Source organism: Ambystoma mexicanum, chromosome 4q (genome assembly GCF_040938575.1).
Source record: "Ambystoma mexicanum isolate Mex_15411 chromosome 4q, UKY_AmexF1_1, whole genome shotgun sequence".
Lineage (NCBI taxonomy): Eukaryota > Metazoa > Chordata > Amphibia > Caudata > Ambystomatidae > Ambystoma > Ambystoma mexicanum.
In genome coordinates this window covers 1,007,072,834-1,007,099,701 of record NC_090928.1, presented here as the reverse complement: position 1 = coordinate 1,007,099,701, position 26,868 = coordinate 1,007,072,834, and the positions used below count along the sequence as shown (strand labels likewise).

Below are 26,868 nucleotides of genomic sequence, written 5' to 3'. Positions count from 1 at the left end.
GCACTGGAGCAGTTGATATCGCATCTTTCAATTCACCAAAAGCCTCTTTCATTTCCATTGTCCACCCCAGCTTTTTCTCCTTTTTATTAGCTTCCCTCAACGCCTCAAGCAGGGGTCCTAGGTACGAGCTGTAATCAAACACCCATGCTCTACAGTAGTTGCACAGCCCCAGGAACTGCTGCAGTTCCCTCACAGTTTGTGGCATTGGAGTGTTTGAAATGGCCTGTGCTCTTTGTGGTGCAATCTTTCTTCCATGTTGGAATATAAATTGACCAATGTAAAGTACCTGTTCTTGACAGTACTGTATCTTTTCCATGTCTACCTTGTAACCTTTTTCAGCCAATATTGTCAACATCTTTAAGGAGTCCTCTCTGCATGTTCTTTCATTCGTGCTGCAAATTATTATGTCATCCACATACTGCAACACTGTGCTTTCCACTTCAATGTTACCCAAATCCATCTGTATCACTCTATTGAAAATTGAGGGTGATTCGCAATACCCTTGTGGCAATCTAGTGTGTTTCCACTTTGTGTTTCTGTAAGTGAAGCTCGTCAGATCTTGTGAGTCTGGGTGTAATGGTATTGAGAAAAAAGCATTTTTAAGGTCGATCACTGTAAATCGTGATGCCTCTGCTGGAATGCCACACAATATCGTGGCCGGGTTTGCTGCTACGGGATATTCCGCTTCTACTATGTTGCTCAAGGGCCTGAGGTCCTGTATGAAGCGCCAAGACCCCCTTTAGCCTTGGTCACTGGGTACACAGCCGTGTTGCAAGGTGATTCCGAGGGGACCAATATGCCATTATTTATAAGGGCCGTTATCGTTTCATATATACCCTCATCTGCCTCTTTTGATAGTGGGTACTGTTTTACTCTGGGGAGTATTGCACCTTTTTTCAATTTTATCCATACTCCACCTATACTTTTTATGCACCCCACGTCATAGGGGCCAGTAGTCCACAATGATTTGGGTACCTTTGACATATCCTCCTTAAAGAAGGGGACTGGGGTGCATGCGGGTGCCTCAATTGCCATTGCAATTTTCTGTGCTACTTGTTTGTAAGCCACTCTTAGCCATATTTCCACACTCATCATAAACACCATTTCACCTTCTTCCTTTTCATCTGAGAACAGCTCCTCATCTGACACCTGGGTGAGCCTACATCCTTCTGCTAATGCTATCACGGCCCTCTATGCTCTTCCTTCTTTGTCTTGGGCATGTACAGCAATGTAGTCAGCTGTTGCAATAATGCTCTCAATGTCCATTAAGATCACCTTTCCTTCTAGTTCATTAACAGGTGTTTCTGGTCTGAACAGATAGGTTGCTGGCCTCCTCCATATTTTCCCTTCTATCCCTGGCATCCATGCAATTGCCATATCTGTTCCATACTGGAATAGTTCGCCATCTACTGGCTCCGCCCTAATCGATGTCTGTCCGCAGTATGCTTGCATAATCTGTCGTGCTGTGAGCATGCTAATCCCTGGAGTAGAGCAAATTATGCCGTCCTCAGTAAAGGAGATCGTCATATTCAACCTGTTCATTATGTCTCTCCCCAGTATATTTACTGGTGAGGCACTATAATATAAAAGTGGAACTGACAGATCATAATCTCCAATAGATAAGGGAATGTTATCAGTAAAGGGAACCAACCCTCTAGCCCCAGAGAATCCTTGGGTGTTCATGGCTTCGCCTGACATCTTAAATTTACCTTCCCTTATGCAAGACCGGGTTGCCCCGGTATCAACAAGGAATGATAATTTTTTGTCACCTATCGTTACCTCTATGCGTGGCTCCTCCGCACTATTAGGTGTTACTGACAGGATGGGACACACCAAGGCCGTCTGTGGGCTGTCCTATTGAGGGTACAATGATTGGCCATTTCCTGTGTAAGGGTTGTGTCCCAAGACCGTCACCCTACCCAGTTGTGTTTGTTGTGCTTGGGGTTGCTGTGTCATCGCTACCTGTTGTTGTGGCAGCGAATACGTCTGTGGCTGTTGTTGTGTTAATTGTGGTTGTTGTTCATTTCCCTGTTGCAACGTCTGCTGTTGCTGTAGGCCCTGCTGTTCCTGTGAGGGCCTTGGTTGTCCCTGTTCACTCCATGATGGTATACCTGGTCTAACTCTACACGTGCGTGACATGTGTCCTAATAGTCCACAACTCCAACACACCGGCGGTTCCCTACTTTGCCATGGAAAGCTCCCTGTGTTGTCCTGGTATACTGGTTGCCCTTTGGGGTAGGGGTTTCTAAATCCTCCCACCTGTTGTTGGGTGTTATATCCGTATCCTCTCCATCTCATAAATCCTCCTCTCCCCCTGTTATAATTATAATACCAAGCTCCTGCCATCGTATGTCCACCTCCCATGTTGGTCATGTATGGTTGTATTGGCGGCGCCTGTTGTGTTACAGTCTGTGAAGGTGGTATTTGGGCGAAATCTTGTGCAGCCACTACTTGTGTGGGGCTTTGGGTCATTGTTGTGGGCGTAGTTATTAGTGCCCCTTCCATTGTATATTTAGTAAGTTTTTTCTGTACTAGTTTAGCCTCTTCCGTTTTCCTGTCCTCTTCCTTTTGTTTCATTTTACCTTGCCATGTCCTGCAATGATGCACTATAGTAAGTTGTATTTCTGGCCATGGTTTTGCTTCCATTCCCACTACTTTCTTTAGTTGTTTCTGGACTCCTTCTGGGAGCCCTTGTACTAGTATATGATAGAATATTGCTGGTGTTTTATCCCATTGCTCTCGCGTTTCCATGCGCCACTTCTCTTGGATCTCCTGGATATAATCAACAGGATCTTCATTCTCACGCATCTTGCGAGAGGTAATTGCTCCTATGTCTGATGTGTCTGGGTACTGTACCTTCAGTGCCTGCCATAGTGCATGTCTGCAGTTTGCGAATGGTGCCCCATCGTGCGATGTGTTTGTTATTGTTACCCCATGCAATCCCGCTCTCTTCCAAATGTCATCCGCTCTATCCCCTAATATTGATATTACAGGCCCTTTACATCTCCTACTGCTAGTTTCTGTCCTGCGGTGTGTTTTTCCATTTCATATATCCACTTACCCGCACCTCCACTCAATGATGGGAGCCTGCATTTTATATTCTCTTTATCGGTATGCTTCCAAGGGACATACTGCGGTCTAACCCCTCCTCTCTCTAAAAGTGGCATCAAGTTATGTCTCGTTTCGCCCATTGTGTTCCATAATACCGAGTCCTCACACCCTTCCTCCTCTTCCCTTTCTTTTACATCTTCAATTTCATCCGTATTTCCCCTGCTCGTAACTTTTTCTTCTACATCTTTTCCTGTGTTTAATGTGGGCTTGTTTATTCGTCTTTCCTGCCTGCGACTAGGGAGGTTTCAAAGCCGATATGCATAGGGTGTCAATTCTTCTGTGAAGGGCGCGAGTTTTATTTTGCGTAACGAGCGTGAGGTGGTTGAGCATGTAGGGTGCAATGGGGGAGGGCGTGATGGGGATGGGGATGGTGCGGCTTCATGTGTTTGTCTTTCCACTATTCCTCGCTCTCCCTCCTCACTTCTCTCCAATTCGTCCATTCTCCTACTGATCCATGGTGAGTCAGTGTTGGTTCGGGTGATGTATAGTTTATCTAGACTTTCCCATTCACTGTTACTTCCTTCTTTCTCCACTCCTTCTTCTTCCTCACTGCAAAAGTCAGTCATAAACGGCAACCCCCACTCGGTCTTTTTCCCCTTGATCGTTACTGTTTGTAAATCTATTAGGTCCAGTTCTCTTGTTTCTCCTTTATCAACCACTCCCCTTTGTGCTGATGTTGTGGCTACTTCTGTGTTTCTATATACATTCCCCCATTCTCCACTCTCCCTACTCCTATCTTCTCTTTCTCCTTCATTTCTCTCCTCCATCTCCCTACTATTTTCCTCCCTTTTCCTTTTTAATTCCTCCATCACTTCACTTCTCATCTTTTCTAATATTCTTTCATCCTCCTTCTTCCTTTCCCATTTCATCCTTTCTCTTTCTACTATACTCTCTATCACCCTCCCTTCTTCGTATTTCTTAGTCGTTTCTGATAGTAATCTCCTCTTCCACATTGCCATTTCTTTTTCTTTTTCTTCTTCTTCCCTTTTCTTTTCTCGCAGTACTACTCTTGATACCCTTTCTGCTGCTGCTTTTACCCTTTCGGCTTCTCTCCTTTGCTCCTCTGTTCGTTCCCGTATTTTTTCCAATTCGTTCTTACCTTCTTTCCTTTTCCTCGCTCTCTCTTTCTCCTCCCTTTCAAGCTGCTTGATCAATTCATTCTGCTCATCCCTTAATTTTGCTAGTCGTTCTTCCAAAATCTCTTCCTGTTGTCATAACAGCTCTTCTCCCCTCATTTCACTATCCCTGGCATTATCCTCATCTGTTTTCTTTACTACCTCCTTCTCTTCTCCTGTTAATGAACCCCGTAATTTTAATAATATCTGTGCAGCTACCCACTCATCGTTTCCTATTTCCACAGTCTGGTTTTCTCCAGTCCTCCCCTCCCCTGCTGGCATCTTCCTATGAGCCACATATGGTGGAGGGCTGTATGCCGGGTTCGAGTATCCCTCAGCCGCCCTTAACTGTCCTCTTTCTATTTCTCCTAGTTCTCTTAAAAACGTACAACCCCCTCCCTCTGTTTTCACCCCCTTGCTATGGGTATCTCGTTGCTCTGTTCCTTTTTTATCTCATCTGTTTTATTATTCTTTTCTCCTCCCTCTCCTCGGTTCCCCGTGTTCTTTGGGTCCTCACCCCCCTTTTTCCCATCCTCTCCTCCCTCCTTAATCTCTTTTTCTTCCGGTATTTCCCCCATAGTGAACATTCCATTTGGTCCTGGTCGGGACCCCTGGAACATCCTCCATAAGTTAAACACCTCCACATGGTTTGCCAACTTCTTCCCTTTATATGTATTGTGCAGATGGTTTAATAATGAATGTTGGACATATGGATCGAAGCTACCATTAGGCGGCCATGGTGTTAGCATCTTGTTATCCGTCCCCTGGGTCCATATTCTATGCTATATTTAATCAATTTCTCCCTATGGGGTGGCAGTGTTGTGCAGATGTGTTGTAGTGGGGTAGTGAGTGTGTTCCCCCACCCTCCCGATCCTGCCCCGTATGACATAGTAGCGCTCCACTTGTTACCCTTGCCCTATCTGGTAGCAGTTTATCTCACTAGCAGTTTACAATGTACAGCCTTATATCGCTTACCTGGCCCCGTAAGTTTGGGGACCTACGATAGTCTGCTAAGAAAAATGATAGAAAATATGGTATGTTACATTTGTATATTTCCTTCTGTCTTTCTCTTTTTTTTTTTTATACAACACCCTTATGGCCCCCTGCGGCCGAGGCGCACGTAGCCCCCTGCGGCTGCGTACCCCTTATGACGTTCTTATACAGTCATCCTATTTTCACATGCTCCTCCCCCTTCTACACTGGCCGTGGCCGGCGTTCTCCGTGCGCAGCCACGTTCCCCGTTTTCGCCTTTCCCCGATCAACTCATTGCCTTTTATCTCCGTTTCCACTTCCTTACCACAGTTCTCTTCCCCACCAATCTCAGGATGGAAGATGACTTGTGCTCGGGATATCCTATGAAAGCCCTACTGGTGACGTCACCGATCTCTTCGAGCTACTGATAAGTTCTTCATATATTCTTTAAGTTCAAAATGCACTTTCAATCTACCCCCGTTAACCCTACAGCTGTCTTCCTGTCACTCCTGGAACAAGGTAATCAAATCAATAATGTAATCGGACTGCGCACACTGCGTCGCCTCGCGTGTGATACGCCCCTCGACAGGAGGGCTTAACCAGCCAATTATCTTCCGTATTGGGCAACTACCTAGCTACCGCCTACAGGGAAACGTCATCTACCTATCGAGTTTCTTGCTCGAACAATAGGGATCCTCATCTACTCATTGATCAATAAATGCCAAATCGTATGAAACCATGCACACCCACACACCCTTACACGTAGTCGCGACCTAGGCCAATCAGTCTCTACGAGCGGCCGCACGTGATGTTTTCGTGCTCCGCCTCCTCCCTTCGCGTAACGTAACCGACTGCCCTCGCACTTGTTCGGCTACCATTCATTCCATTTCCAACACTAAATTCTCAAACCTTCGCCGCGCACCTGTGTATCACCTCCCGCCTCCCTTATTTAACTCCTCCCCCCTCCCTCACAATTTCACATTGCTTGTTGTGCGTGGCATGCTCACCAAGTTCTCTTGATGCGGGGCCGCTTGACTGCGTGCACCCCTCCAAGCGGCTCGTCACCTCCCCTCGTCTGGACCACGTCTGGACACTCGCCAACCGTGGGCGGGATACTTCTCAACCGGCTCCCGAGGGCCAATATCCGGATTGCGCTGTCCGGTCTTCTCGCAGCTCCGCGATGGTCCTGTAGTCCTCAGAAGGGGGCGACGGCAGAGGGGGCCGTGCCGCCGGGCCTCCTCGCAACCGGAGTGCCTGGAAAAAGTAAAAAAAATAAAAAGGCGGATCTTAAACAGATCTCAGCAGTGCCTCCAACTTGTCGGGAGGAATTCTGCCGGGGTCGGCCGGGCCGTCCGCAGACCTCCGGGCAGGGAGGCCCCAACTCCTCCTGTATATCCCAGATGAGATAGAGTATGAGACACACGCAAGAAGCAAGGTGACTCTGCTGTTTATTAAACAAAAACGGCAGGGATGGGTCAAGGAGCGTACGCGTCCGTCCTGACACACACACAATCGTGGGCTTGCAGGCCCTTTTTACCTTAGTATGATGCGCTACTTTCGTCACCGTAGAAAGTTTAACAAAAAACCTATTGCCACTCTTAATTGGTTGCTCGAGTGGTAGGGTTAGTATAGCATACGTATAGAGAACAATATTAGTGGACAAGGGTGAGTCAGGTGATATATCTGGGTTGTCCCTACAATTAGATACATGAGAATTGTTACATGAAGACTACTGATGATTGGTCAATGTTAATGGCATCAGTGATAAGAGCCCCATGTTCTGATTGGTGCACCCGTGAGCTTCCCAGCTTGGGACCATCGCTGCTCCCAGCTCTCGGTGTACCTGTCATTTGCAACAATGTTTCACTATGAGTACGTGCAGACAATGTGAGGACTTATTCATGAGCTGGAAGGCCGACTACTCCCACTGTCGCAGATGTCCATTGAGCCTTTTAAGTGTGTCTGCCTGTGTCTTGTACCGAGGGATCCAGACGCCTTCTTTCTCCTGGACTTGGCATCCTGTCAGGTTCGGCTTGGTCACGTGAGGTGGGACCGTGTTTGAGGCAGACTTTGCACCATTAATATTGTTTTTCTACTGTGCGCCTGGTTTAATTTTGCAGGTGTGACTTTAACGTTGGTGCGCGGCGTGCGAGGTTGCAACATCGTGCCCTTGATGGTCTGCTTTCGGAATGTGGGTTTGCAACCTTACGACCTTGGCTGTCTGCTCTCGCCGGGCTCATTCTGCAGGATCAGAAACCTGACTCTTGTTCTTTTAACGTCCATGGGAGCTCTTGCTTGCGGCCTACTTAGGCCTGGTGTATAGGTGGAACCGTTTGGTGCACAGGCGCTTTAGGTTATAGTATCATATTGTCTTATGACCAGTATCATGTCTTCGTTATATTTCTCATTATGGCACCTGGGTTTAGGAGAAGCGTAAGCAAGCTCTTTAGATGAGTTCATGATGCGTCTTGCGTTTCTGCATTTTGAGAGCCTATGTGGAAAATAATAAAGATGCACGTCCGTGAGTATGTCTGTCGCCTACGTCATAGCACTGAGTATATTCTTTGTGTAGATTGGTGCGGGAGTGTCCAGTGTGTATATTTGCACAGGTGTGCTGACCGTTGGCTAGGTCGTCATGGCATCTCTAACGACGTGTTGGTTTTAGTCTAGTTGATCCGTGCCGCAGGTGTCAGCATGGGCAGGGCGTGCTGTTGGGCAGGCAGATGGACACATCCGTATATTCCTGTACCAGGGTATTTGGTCCTCTGGTAGATGGGCAAACTCTTCCCGTGGCGGGTGCCTGGGCCGTGATCCTTTAGGCCAGGCGCGAGAGGGTAAGGACGGGAGCCTGTTTTTCCATTCTCCCACTTCAGTAGGCTGCTCTTTTTCTGTCCAGGCCCCTAGGTTAAGGAATGCGCCTCCGCCGGCACTCCGTGGTCTCTCAAACCTTATTGGTTTTAGGAAACAACTATAGACCATGCTGTTCAATGCCACCTTTTGTGTCTGTTTTTTTTCCGTTTTTTTTACTTCAAGTTTCTCTCTTTCTTAGCACCCAGTTGCCTTAGTGGCCTTTTCTCATGCTCTGTAATACATACATACATGCATACAATTGACGCAGTGTGCTGTGCCAGTCTACCTGAAGACCTGGAAAAAAATCATGCACTTTTGAGCACTGCATTCCACATTTCATGATGGAAGACTTTGAATGAACATATGACCTTATACACCTTCCTATCACTGTGATAAGTTATATCATTTAGCCAAACATGGCTTCTCCCACATCATATTCTGATCTCCTGGAAGTCCTCGGGACACAATATGACATTTTCAAGCTTGCTTTTACTGCCATGCTGGATACCATCGAGACAGAAACTGCATCTTGCCAGATGCCAATCACTGACCAAGTAGGTATAATGGCGAATGACCCAACATTTTCCAAGGTCTCCAGAAGTAGCTTTAATCGGTAACCAATAAAGTGATTAGATCCAGCGAGAGGGAACACATGCACAGGTCCCCTCAGTCATCTTTTAATGGCCCTGCTCAACCAGAGAGGATATCCTGTGCCATGGTGATTTCAACCGTCTTTTGCACAGTTCATTGTTCCTTTTGATCACTGATAACTGTATCCCTGGGATTGAGTGTGGTTTATTGTTGCTTTTGTGAATCTCTTTGAGTCTGTGTTTTCTTCAGTCATGTTTTTTCTGGTGTCTCCCTTCTAAAATGGTTTTAAAAGATACTATTGTATTGTGGGCTGTATTTACCCATGCATCCGGGCCCTACCTCAAAACTGTGCAGTACTGGCATTGAAAACATCATAATGGCCAGAGCTCCCCAGAAAATGCACAGGAAAATCCCATTTTGCCTATATTGTGAGTTCAGAGATGCAATGCTGATTGCCAAAAGCAAACCCATACTGTTGGGAATTCATTTTTCTTGAATGTCAAATATGGCAAAATCATGGGCACAGAATTACTTTACTGCAGAAACACACCAATGCCATGTCCTGAACATGGACAATCTACTCCATATAATATCACTTGCTGAAAGGAATCAATCTAAAAAAAAAATCCCAAGGATGGATGCAGTAACCACAAAATCCTGATGGTGGCGCTAGCGGTCTAAACTCTGACAGGAGAGCTGTCTTGCAAACTGCATGAGTGCAAAGAAAGGGGTCTTATTTCATCAAAGGTTCAAAGGGGTTGCCTGTCCTGAGAACTCTTGACACTTCAGAACTCAACACAAGAAGCCAGGAAATAACAGGGTTCTGTTAATTAAATGCAAAGTGGCTCCCTGGCCTCCTGATGTGAGCTTGCAAGACACCACACAAAGGACCCTTTCCTCTGAAAGGAATATGTTAATTCTGGATGTTTGCTGTCAACAAAGATCTGCCAGCCAGCAGAGATCTGTGACTGACCCACCCAAGTCTTGGAGGCGGACTTCAACACTCTGAGGACTGAATTGAAAGTAAAATATATATTTTACAAAAACACTGATAACTCTTTGTAATCAAATGACAGAAATGTATAACTTTGAGAGCTTTAATTTAAAAAATGTACCTTTAATTCAAGCCCAAACTCCAATTTGTGTGATGTTCTGGGGCAAAACCCCATTGTTTATTAATATTACAGACTCCCTGTTTCAGCTAGACAAACGAAAATGCATTGGTATGTGGGTAGATATGTGAGGAACAGTTGTATAAAATTTAATGAAGATCCAATGTTGTTCAGCACATGAAAAAGTGCTAGAAGTTGCCATTTTTGAATGCAAGCTCCTAGAAAGAGCAGATTTGGACAGAGACATGGCTAAATTCAGCCACACCATGTATGTGTAATTTCAAACAACTGTGTAACTGTGAAATATGGATTTTGATCATATATAGATTTGGGTGCACAGATGATAGGGGAGTTGTTTCAAGAGATCATAAATGGATGACATCACTCTAACTCACAGCTCCTTCGCCAATCAAGTGAGAAATGGAAGCTTGACCAATGGCAAGTGGAGAGGGGTAGGGGCTGGTGATGCTGCATACACCCCCACTCTAAAAACACATAAAAGCAGAGAGTCAGGACAGATAGAGACCTTCAATTCCATCTGCAGCGGGACGCTCTGCCGGAAAAATCCATACTTACCTCCATCAATCTTCAAAGAGCCAACACTTAGACTCCAAGATAAACAGAGACTTCAGAACCTTAACCAAAAAGGCCACTGCCAGCAAGAGTATTTGTCAGCAGGCCTCAAAATATTTTTGCAACTGAACTCTTCAGACAGCCGGGCGAGCCGTCTGAATTTTGCCAAGAACTTTTGCAAGAACCCGGTGACAGAAATATCCAAAGAGAAGGCAGGACCCGACCCAGAGAACCGGTGCCTAGCAGAGACCAGGCCATTGTATCCAGAGTGCTGACCCCGATGCTGTGAGCAGTTCCAGAGGCCAGGCGCTGTGAGCAGAACCCGGGAAGACCTGACCAGACTGAAGTCCGTGACCAAGGCGCTTTCCGGTTCAAAATCTCTTGTGAGTACTCAGCAAAGCTCAGAACCAATCTCTTAGTTAAAATAATATAATTCAATCTATTTTAACCTAAGTAGAACTGCCTCCTAGCTGTCACCTGTCATTTTAGCTGCAAAATCTGCCACTTGTCATTTTGAGCTTTTAAAATTTGCAAAACCAAAAACGACCTCTATTAAATCGGTCATAACTCTGTAACCGTTTGGGTTAGAGACTTGCAGTAACTTTCCTTAGAAAGCTTAGAATCGTGGCTTTCCTACGAACCTAGAACCGCATTCCTACCCCCTATAGTTTTACCGCAATCGCGGAACACGCATTCGCGAATTTTACCACGATTTGCAAATTTCTTCACATGTAAAAACTGCTGCTGCTTGCCTTCCATTTGCCAGAAATTCGTTTAACCTGCTAACTATCCCTGCATCATTGCGAGTGTGAGCCTGGACTAATATTAACTAGATACCACTCACCCTGAACCTCTGAAAGGGAATTAAAAGCATTTCCAGCATATTTCTCATTCATTGCTAGCACATATAAAAGCATTTTGCCTGTGCTTTCAAACTTCTGTAGTCTAAGCTTGCTGGGGTGAACTGAATTACAGTTGATTGCATTTCTGAGAACTGTGTGCTTCCTTCCATTTCCTTTCATTGCATCAAGGGGGGGAGGGGATTGCCAGAGAAAAGTGATTACATTGTTTTGTTGAAATCATATTGAGTATTTTCTATACTGCATTTCATTCATTCAACATTCCATCCATTTGAACTCTATAAAGCATTCTCTATCACATTATTCTTCTTTTGTTCCTATTTACCAGTGTGCTATCTCATCCATTTCATGTCAACTCATTAGTGATTATAAAGAAGTGTGCTAGTGCCAGATTCTCCGTTGTTAATCATTATCATATCAGATTAAGTGTGATATTCAATCATTAATTTATTATAAAGTGTGATATATATATATTTTAAATTATCAAATAAACCTTTTAAACTTGCAAAACAGAACTACTTCTTGGCTCAGTGGGGTCAGGGGGATTCCAAGAGAGGGGTGTTATATAGGGGTAGTCATCCAGAACGCATGAACTGGACATAAAGATATATCAATAAGGGTTTTCATTCAGTATTCTAGACTAGGCGTTGACTTAGCTGTAGTGCGGGATTGAATCCTCTTACAGTATTCTCAAGGTTGGAGGCTATGTTTTGAACATTCAAGGCTGGAGCGGCTGCATTTTCTTTTTTATCACCAAGTTATCTTGCTCCCCTCTTCAGTAACCCAGGAACCATTTTGCAGCCGGGAAAATGTATATGTTCAGGCCATACATATCCAATAAAGGTTACTGCAGATTCTTTGATATACTTAGGCAATATAACCGATAGGGTAATGCACCCGGGGCCACAGTTAGAAGCCTGAGCATCATACCAGGGTACTTAGAACAATTTATCTCAAATTGCGACACAGTGCTTTGACCGTGAGAAAAAAAAGCGAAGAAAATGGCCAACGGGATCGGCACGTATCCCTTTCCATGACGGCCATTAAAATGAATGCAAAAAAAAAAGTAAACAAACAAAATGGCCACCATGGAAGGGACACTGGGACTACACATAGTCCCTTTTCCCTTTAAAGGGTGGCCACTCGCAGGTAAGAACTCGGGATGCTGCAGCATTGGAACCTTGCAGGGCAGGTAAGGTTTGGGCGAGGGACAATGAGCTTGCTTTTAACACGCTCATTGAGCCTCGCTGGGTACTGATGGGTCATTAGTCTTTGTGCCCTTCGATTGCAATAAACCCAAAACTGTAAAGACCAAAATGCAAATTCAAAACTTGGACTGACTGAACTAATCACACCTGACATGAGAGCAGGCATAGACAAGCACTGTGCAGTGTGACCCATGGAGGTGGTATACTACGATTAACCAAGGTTCTATCACTTCACACAATCTTCTGTGCAAGGAAGGACATGAGATTAAAAACAGGTAGAAGAACACAGAGAAATTCACCCCACAGAAATAAGCAGACAATCAGGTTACCATCAGAAAATACTGCACAAAGCCGAACACATTCACACTTCCCTCCGAAGACTCAGAGCTAAGCAAGAGAAAGTTTCCCTGTGCCAGCGATTCACATCACTAGCTGGGAGGAGATAGATTTTGGATGTAGAAGGCAACATAACACATGAATGGCTGGAGAGCTTGCACAACAGCACATCTCATTACAGAGAGTATCACCAACATATCAGGTTGACACAGAGGCCTGCTGGCCTGCAAATCCCATTTCCCCATGTCCAGTTTTGGAAATAATATAGCGCAAAAGGAGTCACAATGAGGTTAATGAAATGGAGTGTACATCGGAGTCTCTTGGTTCCTTATCACCCTTTGCACTTGGGCAAAAAAGTTCAAGATTTTAGTACAGCCGGTGCTTTATAGTTGGAGCTTTTTGGCTTTCGCTATAGCCATACTTCGATGGGGAGAGATATCAGGTAGTAATTAATTTAAGATTCTCTGATGAATCAAGGGTATTCAACACTTCTCGCCAGGGGGGAACCTCCCCTTTAAGGTCAGGGAGGGGTGCCCGCTCCGCAAGACAACTCCCTAGGGGTCTGGGCAAGTGTAACTGGGAGAGACGCCCCATTCAGGGACAAGGACTCCCGTACCTGTGAGAAACTCCCTAGACCATCCACCATAGTAGCATATATGGGACTTTCAAATATGAAGAACATTATAAGATTCAGAGTTGTGGCTAAAGAAAAAACTAAAATACCTCATTATGTATAAGGACAAGGATCTGTCTCTGTAGGGAGAGGCGTACATATAACTGAGATGACTAGACTGAAGATAGAGAGCATGCCGAGGAGAGGCAAAGCACAGAGAGAGACAGAAGAAAATAAGCACAGAGAACCCCCTGACAACGTGACGCCTGGAGGTGGTGGAGCCGAGTTGAGCCGCAGAGCCTGCAACTTTCTGAGAAGTCCTGAACACCAGAGAGAAATGGTGGGGACCCAGCTTTTCCAAGAAGAGAGAAGAGGAGGAGAAGGGAATGCTAATCTCGGTGGTGGCGTAACCATGACGACTTTGTGGTGGGCCGCTCGTCCATCGAACAGTGGCGAACACACCCAGCCGGGTAGTCAACGAGATGACCTGCAAACCTGCACTCATAGTCGGTCACAAAGAGAGAGAGGACCGTGGGCAGGATACCGCCAACATTGAGAAGCACAAAATCGAGTGTGGAGAAAAAAAAACAAGAGAACGCTAAGCCTAATAGCGTTCCCCTACAGATACAGAGATAACAGGCAGAGCAGGAGAACCGGGAGGCCGCCAGGTCATTGGTATGGAGCTGGAGAAACTCATCTCAGTGAAATTGACCAGATACTGAATATAAAGCCACTTAAGTGGAACTGTGTTAATCTGATGAAGAGAATAATGAATAAGCCCGAAAGAGAAGACTTCAAGAACTGGGCACAAGTACCCTGGGAAGAGAGGAAAGTACCTCAGGGATTGAGAAGTAAAAAATGCAGCTAACCAGAGAGAGAATTGTATAACAATGAATGTGAACCGAAATCAAGTGAAGCAAATAAGAGGAGAAATAATCCAGCTGAGCAACCCCAGGACAGCGGCATGGACAAGCCACAAGAAAGTATACCCAATTTAAGAAGTCCTGGGTTCCAAGAGTCAGAAAGGAATGCAAGCCTAGATCAACGTATAAGAAAGAGTGTTAAAAAGGAGTGTCAAAAAACTGTCCCTAAAGAGGGGATAAAATCCAAGTGCATTGAGAAAGAGTTACATGAACTTGTCCAGAAGGTGGCAAGAGACCGTTTAAAGATATTACACTAAATCGATCTTTGGAGTAAAGTAGAGACATTGCCAAAAGAGACAACCAGGAGAGGGGAGATATTCTCCTTCTCTAATGTGGTTGGGACAGTTAGAACTAGTTTTCAAATGTGGACATATTCCTTTGGGACATCCTGACGACTAACAAGCACCTTTAATTATTTACATAGTCAGGAAGACTCCTCTAGCAATAGGGTAAGATAGGCCTTATCCTTATTATTTTAATTAACAACAGTAAAAATGTCCATCTCCTCCTTCCTACGCGCCAAAACCAAACAAGCTTTCAGAATAGGATACTGAGTAGAACAGTTGTTCAGGATCAACATGAGGAGGCACTTATGCAACTTAGCAGGTGTTGAAACATATGTTGACTAGAATTGTTGAGCCCACCTAAAATAGAGGGACAGGAGACTCCCATGAGTTGGCAAATCGGATTAAGAAATAATTCAGCATGAATTCTTTCCTATGTTTCTCGCCCCTCAACTATTTGTATTGTTTAGATTTTGCATGATATTTTAATATTTAAATGTGTAAATCATGTATTTTTATTATATTTTATAAAATGTGGATCTTTTTTGATTGACCCTTTATGATTACACGTATTTCGGCACTCCCGGTGCCTTTCTCAAATCAGGGCATTAGTAACACAAATCAACAAAATATATATATAACACGAATGTGTATGCGCAGAGACAACGGGACAGAATAGATGGGATTTAACCCGTCATTTTGACCATCATAACTACAACGGATCTCCAAGCACACACATTCGTGTTATATATATATTTTGTTGATTTGTGATACTAATGCCCTGATTTGAGAAAGGCACTGGGAGTGCTGAAACATGTGTAATCATAAAAGGGCCTCCTGAATAGGAGTTTCAACACAACGTTTGTGCATGAATAAACTACGTACTACTACAAGCACCAAGTGTGGTGCAAATTATTGTTGAGGATCACTGCACGTTTTGGCAAAATCAAACCATCAATCCACTGAAGGAATTTGGGACTGTGGTTCAGGCCCTTTTGGTTTCGCACATCATTGGGGGAAATGTCCTCCTGACAGACCTCCAAGCCACTCACTTGGCACCCTGAAAAGCAGACCATCATGCTACTGCACGCCTTGGTACGGGTCTGTGGAAATTTGACCAAATCACTCACGTCCTTCGCAAACTAAATTGTCTAACTCTATAGGCTAGGATACTGTTCAAGACTGCATATATTATCCGCAAAGCAGTCATGAGTAGCACACTGGCATACCTGGCAGCAAAGCTCCACATATCTTGTGGCAACTCTCCTTTTGCTTTCAACAATTAATTCAACCAACCAACTTGAATCACCATTAGTCTGCAAAAGAGCAGACCTGCAAACCCTCACCCTCTGGAACTAGATTTTGCAGTATGCTCCACCATTCTTCAATTTTGCAAATCTCTTAAAACGTGGCTTTTTCAACCACACTTCAGCATGAACTAATCCCAATAGATGCACAGCACCCAACTCACAGTACTGCACTACTGTTAAAAGATGCCAGTCCAAATGCTGGCTACCCAAACCTTGTGCAGAACTCCGTTTCTCTCTAGCTAGGTCCGCACTAACTTTAAACAATAAAGTAGAACATTAAATAAAGGTGGCCCTCACAGGCATCCCATGGGGAGGATGCAGGTTGTTATGAGGAGAATAACTTGGCTGACCCCTCTCAGTGAGTGCACTGTGCTCACAGACTTGTCGGCCTAGAGGTCTTCTGTTGTGACAGAGACAGGGGAAAATGTGGACATGTTCAATGCAGGGTGAAGAGGATCCAGAAAGACAAGGCAGTAACCCCATTTGACTAGAGAGTCCATGGTGGGGTTGAGCTGTCACAGTGACACTGCTACTTAACTCCAAGATTGTCTGTGAGCCAGGTGAACCATTGTGCCGCAGGGCTGGTTGATAGTGTGATGCACCAGTATCCTTGCCAGTAGACAATAAGGCTCATCGACCTTCCACTAATCAGAGACCCTCCAAATCCTTAGCTCCCAAGTGGACCCAGCTAGGGCTTTGGACCTTGGCCAAACCCAAGGTTCAGAAATCTGGCCCATAAAAAGGGGTATCCTCAGAATCAAAAGAGTGATGAAGGGCGTTGGAGTGAGTTCCATAATAGAGATGAGGGGATACCATAACAGAGAAACAGAAGGTAAAAAGAAGAGTGGTGAGAATGGGAAAAGGAGGAGGTGAAAAGCAGAGAATTAGCTAGATAGAAAAGTGCAGCTTGAAAAGAGTTGTAAGCAGGAAGAGGAGAGGAGAAGAGCAAAGAGAGGAGTATTCGGAACAGAACAGGAGATGGAGGTGACAGAATAAGAGACAAAAGTATAGGCGGCAGGAGGGAAAAGAGAGATTGAGGCCAAGGAGAAAGGGTCAGAGAAGGACAGTACAAGAAAGAAAAGAGGAGAAGAGTGGTAATTGATAAATAGAAAAATGAAGGAGTGGGAGAGAAAGATAGAAAAAATGTTATGAGGATCGAGGATGGAGTGAGGGAGTTGAAGAAGAGGGAGAGGGGGAGCTAGAGTGGACAGGGAGCGTTGGAACAATATAGATTGTTGCAGAACAGAGCAAAGGGTGACATTGGCCTACAAAGAGGGAAAGTGGAAAGAAGAAAAGGAGATGAGAGAAAGAGTGAGAGAGTGGAGAGGAGGTACAGAAAAGGGGGGTAGAAACAAAATTGAAAAGAAATGAAGAATTAAATCATCCGCGAAAGAATGAAGTATTAGTAGGAAAAGGTAAGGTGACCAAACAAATAGGTGCAGCAGAATGCACAGATGACAGCAGGTACAGAAGTTGGAAGATATACAGAGCAACTTTGAGTGAAAGAAAATGGTGTAGCACCACACAAAGTGAAATAGAAAATGCAGAGGATCAGAGAGAAGTCAACAGAGGAGACCGAGAATGGCTAGAAGAAAGTTGGGCTAGAAATATCTAGCGGGGAGAGTTCTCATGCACTGAATGGGACACTGGTTTAGGCAGACACAGCAACATACTTTTCTGACACTTTATCCTACTTGTGAACAATTAATCACCCTATTGTCAAGTGCAAGAAACTCTTACCTGAGTTCGAGATCACAGTGGTGGACCTCTGTGGGAGGTGGAGATGGGTAAAAAAGGCAAAGGTTATGATTCCCCAAGCCCCCTACAACAAAATGAAATATTAAGTCATAACAACTTTAAACACACGCAATGAAAGGCAGACAACAAAATGCTGTTGTTAAGTTCATTTAGTTGGTATTTAGATATTGCCTTTCTCCCAGTACAACAGACGTTTCTAAACGTTTTTATAAAAAAGGGATAATCACAAGACACTGTACACACAATCATTATCTCTAAGAGCAGCTGCGTAACTAACAAAAGAAGAGTTCAAAAAGCTAAAAAGAATATTTTTAAAAATATAAAAATGTCTAAAAAATAGAGTTCTAAAAATATATTTAAAAAGTCTTCAAACAGTGCACAGTAACTACTTTTCCAGTTCTTTGGTTTTCTGCTACTAGATGGTCAGGTGGAAGGCAGCCAGGCTAGCAACAGTGTGCAGGGCGGCCGAAGTATCCTTGTAAGCTGGGATGTGTTTTATAGAAGCAGACCAGCAAGTCAGCAGCAGCTGCACGGGGAGGAGTTCCTTTAGTGCTTCATGGCCCGGCTGCGTATTTCAGGTGAAACCTGGCATTAATTGCAGCATGGGGCCCGAGTCCACTCCCTCAACCCAGGCTGCATGTGCCAGCAGATGGCAAGCTTGCTCAGAAGCTTGAGAGAACTCAGACATCCCGGACTCAGAACACCCCCAAATTGTTTTGCTCGGGAAGGCAATTGTGAAGTGTGTATGAGTTCTGAAGGAGTCAAAATAACAGACAAGAATGTGGCAGTGCCAGACTCGGCACCAACAGATTACACTCTTGGCCTCATCAGAGGTTGGGCGGTATCCTGGCACTAATTGCGCCGGGATACCGCCCAACGCTGTTAGCGTTACTGCAACTCAGTTCAGTGCAATTTGCGCCGGATCCCAGGTTGCGGTGGGGAGGTAAATCCTCATTCCCATTGGGTTCATTGGGGGTTTCTTGGTGCTAATAGCGCTGAAAGGAGAGATTTTTACCTCCAGAAAAAAGCTGGAGGTAAAACTCCCATTTTCCGCCCAACTCGAGATTGGGCAGAGTGGTAAATGCGGCGGTAATAGTGTTACTGCTGCATTTTACCACTCCACCTAACTTGTGTCGGGGCCCTGTGTCTTCTGAACCCAGACCATATATTTCTTCTTGAACATTAGTGACAGTTTTATCATTTGAAGAAACGCCAAGCAAGATTAGCACATTAATGGACATCTCACATGGGAAAAGGAGCAAGTCTACTTTTGGATTTGAGCAAGGGTGTTTAACGTATGGTTCATTGAATTAGATGGAGACTCTGGGCCTCATTATAACTCGCCCGGTATGGAAACAACGGTGGCGGTATACCCGCTGCCACCATTGTTTCCATGCTGGGCGATCACAATTCCTGCCGGCGGAGGCGTCAAACTTTAACACCGCCCGCCTGCAGGCGGACGAGGAAACACCGGCACCATCACAAGATGGTGCCAGTGTTCAAGATGGTGCCGGTGTTTCCATGATCCCCATCCCCATTGAGTCCTGGGTCTCAATGGGAATGGGGATTAACACCATTCAGCCTCCGGAATTCCCGGGACACCGGGGTTGTAATGCCCCGGTAATTCTGGGAGTCACGGAGGCGGAATGGTAATACGAGTCCGGCGGTAACCGAGGCGGTTTTACCGCCTCGGTTACCACCGGACTCGTAATGAGGCCCACTGTCTGAGGAATAATAGCTGTGCATGAACAGTCTTTCTTGGACTTGTAGTACGCCTTGAAAAAGCCCGGAAGGGGTGAAACTCATGACCATTTAGTCGGTGTCACAGCATTTGTTAAGGTTTATTAGCAATTGCATGTTAGAGGCGTTACTGCTTTTTTAAAGATTTTGAAGTGATTGCGTGTTCGAAGAATTTGAGAATTTTCACTTTACTAACCTGCACATGTTTCCTTGCATATGAAAGCTTGTATTGCTAATAAGTAAAATAATGTAAGCACATAAAATCAATGTATGGGTTCTAGTGCTATGTACATAGAGCGCCTGGTTGCTTGCTAAACTGAACAGCTCTTTATTAGGGACATAAGATTGACGTTATTGGTATCGCGCAGTTCACATAGGTCTGACAACTCCCCTTCAATTTAAGAATGTGGCAGTCCCCTGGTGTCTATTTAATCAAAGAGTCTGGCATCTGACTCTGACCAGATGATCCATGGCATCAGAAGAAACAGTGGACCATTGTGGAATTCTGATAAGTTAGGTTGGAACGCAAAACAGACAAGAAGTGGTGGACCCATGTACCCCAAAACCAGGAATGACAGTGGCTGAACTAGCATCCAGACCTGTTTCGGGGCAGAGGGTGGAGATGGAAGCCTTTTGGTTCTGGTCCAGTAGCTAATGAGGCTGGAGAGAAAGTCATTCCCGCTTGTTATATCTGAAGTATTGTTTGGTAAAACGCCTTTTGCTATTGCCTTCTCTCAGAGCCCTTTCCTTTTAATAAACAGAACTTGAGAGAATCAAGATAACTCTGTCGAGTTTCTGTGAATACCTCGCTCAGCCTGTCACAGCTCCCATAACAGTAGGAGTGCAGGAGGTCTGTGACTGCGTTAGTGTCCGGCATGGGGGGGGGACCCGTGCATCATTTACCATTGTGCATGACTGCTAAGTAATGCAGTTCCCATTCTGAATAAATTGATCTGCTAATTTCTCAAAATCACGCATTCTCTGTACTTTTTTAGATGTGTGATTCTTTGACAATCTGCTCCTTCTTGTATAAACACTGCCCTAATTCTAGTTTTACTGGTATTGCGAAATAATTATTAACAGGATATTACGGGGCACAAGTAAGTTCCCATTCCATGGCGTTCCATAGGACTCCATGGATGGGATTGCCGGAATTATCTGGCATTTAATTTCTTGTAGGTGCCTGAACTCCCAGCAGGTCAGGCCTGCCAGTTGATCACTGCCCCACTGGCAAACTTGTGTTTCCCCGGTCTGGAAAAAATGCTGGTGCTGGAATTTCCAGAATTTTACCCCACATTTTATCATGAATAGGAAACTTATAGTGAGCCCCTCGTTTCTGCAGCTTCTAGTTCTTAAGGCCTAGTTCAAAGTGTGGGTGCACCTGAGGCAGTCTATTAAGTCTGTATGCTTCACAATTTTTGTACAGTAAAGACATTAATACATTAATTAACATTCTTGACAACTGACACACTTTCTTTCTTCTTATACAGCACTGCAGGATTTGCAAGGGGACGTGGAACACTACATCCTCTCCCTGAACTCTTCAACCTCAAACAAGTCCCTGATGCTCCAGGCAGATGTTAATTCAACGTTGATCAGTGACTTGCATGCGAGCACGAATTATGAGCTTGTACTCAAGGTTTTCAATGGAGCCCACAACATCAGCAGCAACATGGTCCATGTGGCAACTTCTGACGGAGGTGGGTCCTACAGAGCGCGGCGGCAGCTGCGCGTCCATAAATCTGAGAAGGCAACGGATTGATTTTCGTTACAGTTCAGACCAGTCATGCTTCCATTATAAAATATCCTATTATTAAAAGGAAAAGGACTAACATGCTTAAGTGCTGGTTGTCATCAAATAACAGATCAATATCCCCCCTCCTGCCCCCATCCTCCCCCATCCCACAGAGACGAAAGCATAAAGCTCGAATAGCGGATACTGTGTTAGCCAGGTTCCATCTCATCTTCCTCTCCGACTATCTTCTTTCGACAGTATCTATTATATCAATTTATCTGTCAATAGACAGAGGGGTTTAAAAACAATGAATGGCTTCGTGAAAGATTTGCTCTGTGAAGCGGTAGTATTTTTTAACACGAGTACCATGCACAGGGCTCATCCCTAAGTTACTGGAGCAGCCTGAAGCAAGTGCAGCCACTGGGAAAATATCCTCACGTCTCATTTCCAAGTCATCTGGAGGGGGGGAAAACAACGCGTGACTCCGAAATGTGTTTAGAATGGTGTGGCTAATCCTTAGATTTTATAAAGACTCATTACAAACATTATAATATCATTACCTGGCAACCAAGAGTTCCAGGTCATTAAAAAAGCACTTTAAGTGAGGATTTCATTTTCTCAGAAATGCCAAAGGTTAGCACCTTTTTTGTTTTTAAAGTATAATTGATTGGGGGAACATGGCCTGCTTGCGTTATTAAAATGGGTTAGTGTAGTTATTTCAGGCATGCTTTAATAGCTGTGTAATTTAACGCTTACTGGGATTTTGTTTAGGATGGGTTCCATTAGCACCTATGGTAATCGGCGTGCAGGATTTCTGGGTCATTTGCATAATGATAATATTGCATCATTGCTCCATATTGTTTGACTTCTGAAACTGCTGTTGCAACAGAATATAATATGTTTCAGTACCACTGCAGTCTTTTAAATGTAACATATCGTGGTAAACGCAATGACCTCTCACTCTGTAAGTAATTGTCTAAGGAGGTCTGTGCATTTGTGTCTTGTGCAAAGTTCTGCAGCTACCAAATACAGCAGGGGTCTCCTCTTGTGAGAGTTGGAATTTTGGGTCTCATTTCAAATTTGGCGGTGTGGTAGAAAAGTGGTGGTAACAGAAATACTGATACTTTTACTGCACTGCAAAATTACAACTCAGGAGGTAAAGAGGAGGGAAACAACCATGCAATTAGCAGGAAGTACTTCCACCACTTTACCTCGACAATCTGAATTAATTACCACTGCAGATTCCTCCAAAATCACAGTGAAGTCATGTGGACTACAAACACGGGTACTAGCTCTGCTGCTCCCCACTCTTAATCAGGATGATGTATTGCCTACCCAAGATGCAGGAATGGTAACAGGTGTGGCAGTATGTGACTTGAAATACTGCCACACATTGAATGGGGCCCACTAAATCCAGAAACAAGAAGCAAGAGATCCACAGATCTCAATGGACTGACAGATGGTGCAGCCATTTTATCCTCACATCCAAAACTTGATGCTGTCCACATCAGTGTAAATACTTCATGATTACAAATACATTCATGTTTCAGAGAGTGCTGTGAAAAATTAAAGGAGCACCAAACCCAGTGTGCATTATATAATTAGTTATTTAGGTACACATCACTTTTATCACAGACATATTTGTTAAATATAAAGGTCTGTGGTTATTTTCCTGTTCCCAGCATGTTCTTTGATTTTATGTAAAGTAGCCTGAACTCTTCATTGGTGCTAGTTGTCTCCTTTGCCAAGATATCTACAGTTCATACTTCGAAATATTACAATATGAGTGTACCAAGCTGTCGTTCTTGGAATGATAACCTATCAGAAAATTATTCATGTGGTTATTGTGTTTGGATAATGTGCATACATATGTGAGACAAGTGTAACATCCTTGTTACAACTACACCATATACACTATAGCACTGTTGAGTGCTGTCAGTCTTTGTGTTGATAAAGCTCTGATTAAAAAAGCATTGCAATGTAAGAAAATAACTTTTTGCATGGAGAAAAAAGCAATGTTTTCAGCTTATTTGGATACATTTCAAGCACTGCTGTGTAACTCTTATCTAGAGGAGAACTTCCAGTGATGGCTTCTTGGTAGCACTGTGTTGTGTGTGAAATTTCCTATTCTACTCTAACATTATAGGTAAAAGCATTTAATTATCTTTTGTTAACCCCATTATAATATTGATAATGTCTGGTACAATTAATACTGTAAGTGATCATGAGAAACACACAATTGGTCTCATTACGAGTCCGGCAGTAACCCTGACGATGCTATCAACGGGTTCCGCTGGACTCGTAAACTTTTACCGGTGCCTGAATTCATGGTGCCACTTGGAGATTACAAGTCCGGTCACCGTGGAAGTCAGGCGCTGGTAATTTGTAAGTCCTCATTCCCATAGAGTACCAGAGACTCCGAAGCGTTGGTGCCAGCGCTTCCAAGAAGGGTCTGCCTACCATGGCCACTGCACCTGGCAGGGTCAGACCTGTCGGGTGCAGCGGCCATGGCAGGCAGACACATAGTTTGCCGGTCTGGAAACAAGGGTGGCAGTGAGTTTACCCGCACTTGTTTCCGGACCGGCAATCTTGTAATAAGACCCAATGTCATATTTTAAAAAATGCCAGTTTGCAATGTTAGTATTATAATATGATTTACTTTTGCATGTCTCTCAAATGTTCCTTTATTCTTGGAAAGGGTTGAGAACACAGTCAAATTAGTGATCTTTCTATGATCAACAAAACATAGAAAAAACAAATTCAGATGTGAACCATTCATCGTCCCTTTCACTGCAGTGACAAAGAACGCTGAGTTTTATTAATTACATTCCTGCACAACACAAGCAACGACAATGTATGTCTTGAACATCAGGTCCATATTCCAACCTTTGGAGTTGCCTCTGTCACTGCTATTCTCAGTTTACAATAAACCAAACATAAACAGCACCCCGTTCAATATATCTATCTGTTTCTCTGCATGTGCTTAGGTCTGCAACGGCTTGGATGGCCTTTGCAAATGCTCACCTGACAACACGAGTCTCACTTACAGAGAGACTGAGACATAGAGAAACTAATTTTCTATTCTCCCGTATTTTGACGGCACCGCCCAGTTACGTTTGCACTGCAACGTAAACGGGCCCTCGATGCCAAGTTCTTGTCATTTGCACGGTGGAGTGCAAATGTGCAGGACAAAAGGCATGTAAACTGCCTTTTGCCCTGCAATTTTGCACTCTGCTGTACAAATGGTGTAAATGATGCTTGTCATGTGTGCTTGGCAGGCAGTGTTTACAATGGATTTCGATTGAATCCACCTACTTTTTGCTGAAGAAAAAGGCTGGCGGACACCATAGGAATCCCCAGTATTTGTCCCAGCATAACAATACATGCCAGTGCAAATTCTGGAGGATTTGCACGGTGGAGAGGAAGGGAGTCGACAGAAACATAAGTCATGTTCTGCACCTCCTCTCCACCATACAAATCCATGAAAATGTGGTGAAATGCAAGGCTTTTACGCCATTCTTTCATGTCATGCCTGGCTCAAAAAGAGCCCCAGCGATGACAGAGAGAGAGAGACAGACTACAGAGAGTATGAGATAGAGATAGAGATCAGAGAAACAAAACCCTTGAAATTCAGTGGATGTGAGAATTGATGAACATCTTAACTCTGTGTCCCACTGTTGCAAAGCCCATGAGCACATACACAATATAACAGAAGGGATTCACAAGGACACACACAATTACCTCATGGGAGGCATTTACGGGGGTCGCCAAATTAAGATGTCATCAATTCCAAAGGTTTTGTTGTGTTTAATCTGTTCACCATAACTCTCTCAACTAAAGTAAGTTTTTTTCACTGAAGTTGAAGTTTTTTGTTATACTACAGTTTATTCAGGGCCCATTAGCCATGTCTTTCAGTCATGACTACATGTTGCACCAAAAGGTTTTTTTTGGGGCCCACTAGCCACGGCCTTCGGCTGTGACCACTGTACAAGTTGTCCAAGTAGTTTTCCCAAAGACCCATTGCTCCCTGCCTAATTAATTTGATATCCACAAGTGTAAAATATGTTTATTTTCATTTGCCTTTCCCATGATAATTTCCCAGAAATCATTTCTGATTATGCCGATTCCTGGGGTAACATAGCACTGTGCCAACTGCGATAATGGAAAAAACACTTGACAATTAAAAAGACTTCCCTATACACATAGCCACTAAACTTGTGTCCGACTCCTCTTTTCTTCCCTTAATCAGTTTTTCTTTCCTGGCCCTCACCCATTACCCTATCACCCTTCATTTCCTGTGATGCAGTTCCTTTTCTGGTGTGTCTTGTGACATTGCCGGGGGTAATCTCACAAGATTCCCCCAATATTCCCCCAACAAGCCAAACGTGTTCTACCCATGTTCCCCAGCCTACCATCAACTCCATAACTTCAAATGGTGTCTTCCTTCACCCTCCCCACCGCTAGCCTGATGTGATTGCTCCCTTTTTCCTCCTCCACATAGCATTTTGAGCACTTTTTCTCCTACAGGTAGCATTTGAGGAATTTTTCATTTTCGGCTTGTCACAGCATTATCATGAGAATCGCTCACATCGAGCGAGAAGCCTCGCAACCACTGTGTTGCAGAACACCATGGGAGATATAAAAACGTTTTTTTTTTTCTGGGCATCCCCTTCTACATCGAATATTAAAAAAAATACTGAACATATTCACCCCAAACGCTTTCTAACCAAGTCACTTCTTATTTGGTACAAATCCGTCCAACGGTTTTTGCACTATGGTTATTCAATCGATGCAGTATTTCTCTATGGAAAAATTCAAGCAGGAATTTTTGTTTTTCAATTACTTTTTCATCATCGTTTAGCACAATTTGCTGATAAACTTCCAGTTTTGGGGACTCATGACAAATATTTATATAACACTATGTAAAATGTAACACTGCCTTCTAAGGTAAAGACAATTTCCAGGTGAAAAATACTTGCATTCGGGATCATTTGCATTACAACAATGCCTTGCTGATGTGGCACAAAACTGCAGGTGAACTTCTAACTTAGCTCAAATGGACTACCAAAGAGCTGATTTTTGGATCTTGAAGATCAAGAAATGTTATATTGTTTAAGTCTAGATGAAAGGTGATGATTTTCTGATTGGAGGACATTTTTGGAAGTCAGTGCAGCAAACTTAAAGTCAATTGTATCTTGAATTGATGACCAGTGTAGTTGCCGCACAGTAGAGATTACAACAATAAGGGTGCCTGTTAAACCGCAGATCCTTTCAGGCAAATTACATAAATCAAAGAACAATGGATCTCGGCAATTTAGACTGAAACAAATAACTCACAGACACTGGTTTAGTCTTATCAGCATCACAAAATATATTTGTTTATTTACATATATTTGTTTCATCAACAGCCTCCACTCACCGATTTGTAAATAGACAGACATTGGAGTTTACTATATTGAAGACCAGGGAATCAGGAGCATTGATGCATTCACTATGTACTGACTGGAATGCCCAAGGGACATAACCTGAGTGTTTTTAGGCCACTGTTATTTGTACCACAGTTCTTATGAGGATTTATTCCGCCGGTGACACCACCAACAGTGCTTCTTGGCGATTCAGGCCAGAAGACATCTCCCACCATACAACACCGTGGAGTGTTGACTCGTAACCTACCAATATCCTGAAGAAGGTTGCAAGATGTTTTTTTTGGGTTGATGTGTACCTTTTTACGACGGCCGAAACATGTGTCGATTTTGTCAAATAAGCAAATTGCTATT

The 26,868-nt window shown here is 44.0% G+C and overlaps 1 protein-coding gene across 1 annotated transcript in view; it reads left to right on the top strand.

Moving 5' to 3' along the window:
* Positions 1-26,868, top strand: part of USH2A (usherin) — a 4,817,015-nt gene that overhangs the window by 3,268,666 nt on the left and 1,521,481 nt on the right. Inside the window, exon 45 of the mRNA XM_069608572.1 lies at positions 20,847-21,056. Coding sequence (XP_069464673.1) covers positions 20,847-21,056 — 210 coding nt within the window. The remainder of the gene's footprint in view (positions 1-20,846; positions 21,057-26,868) is intronic.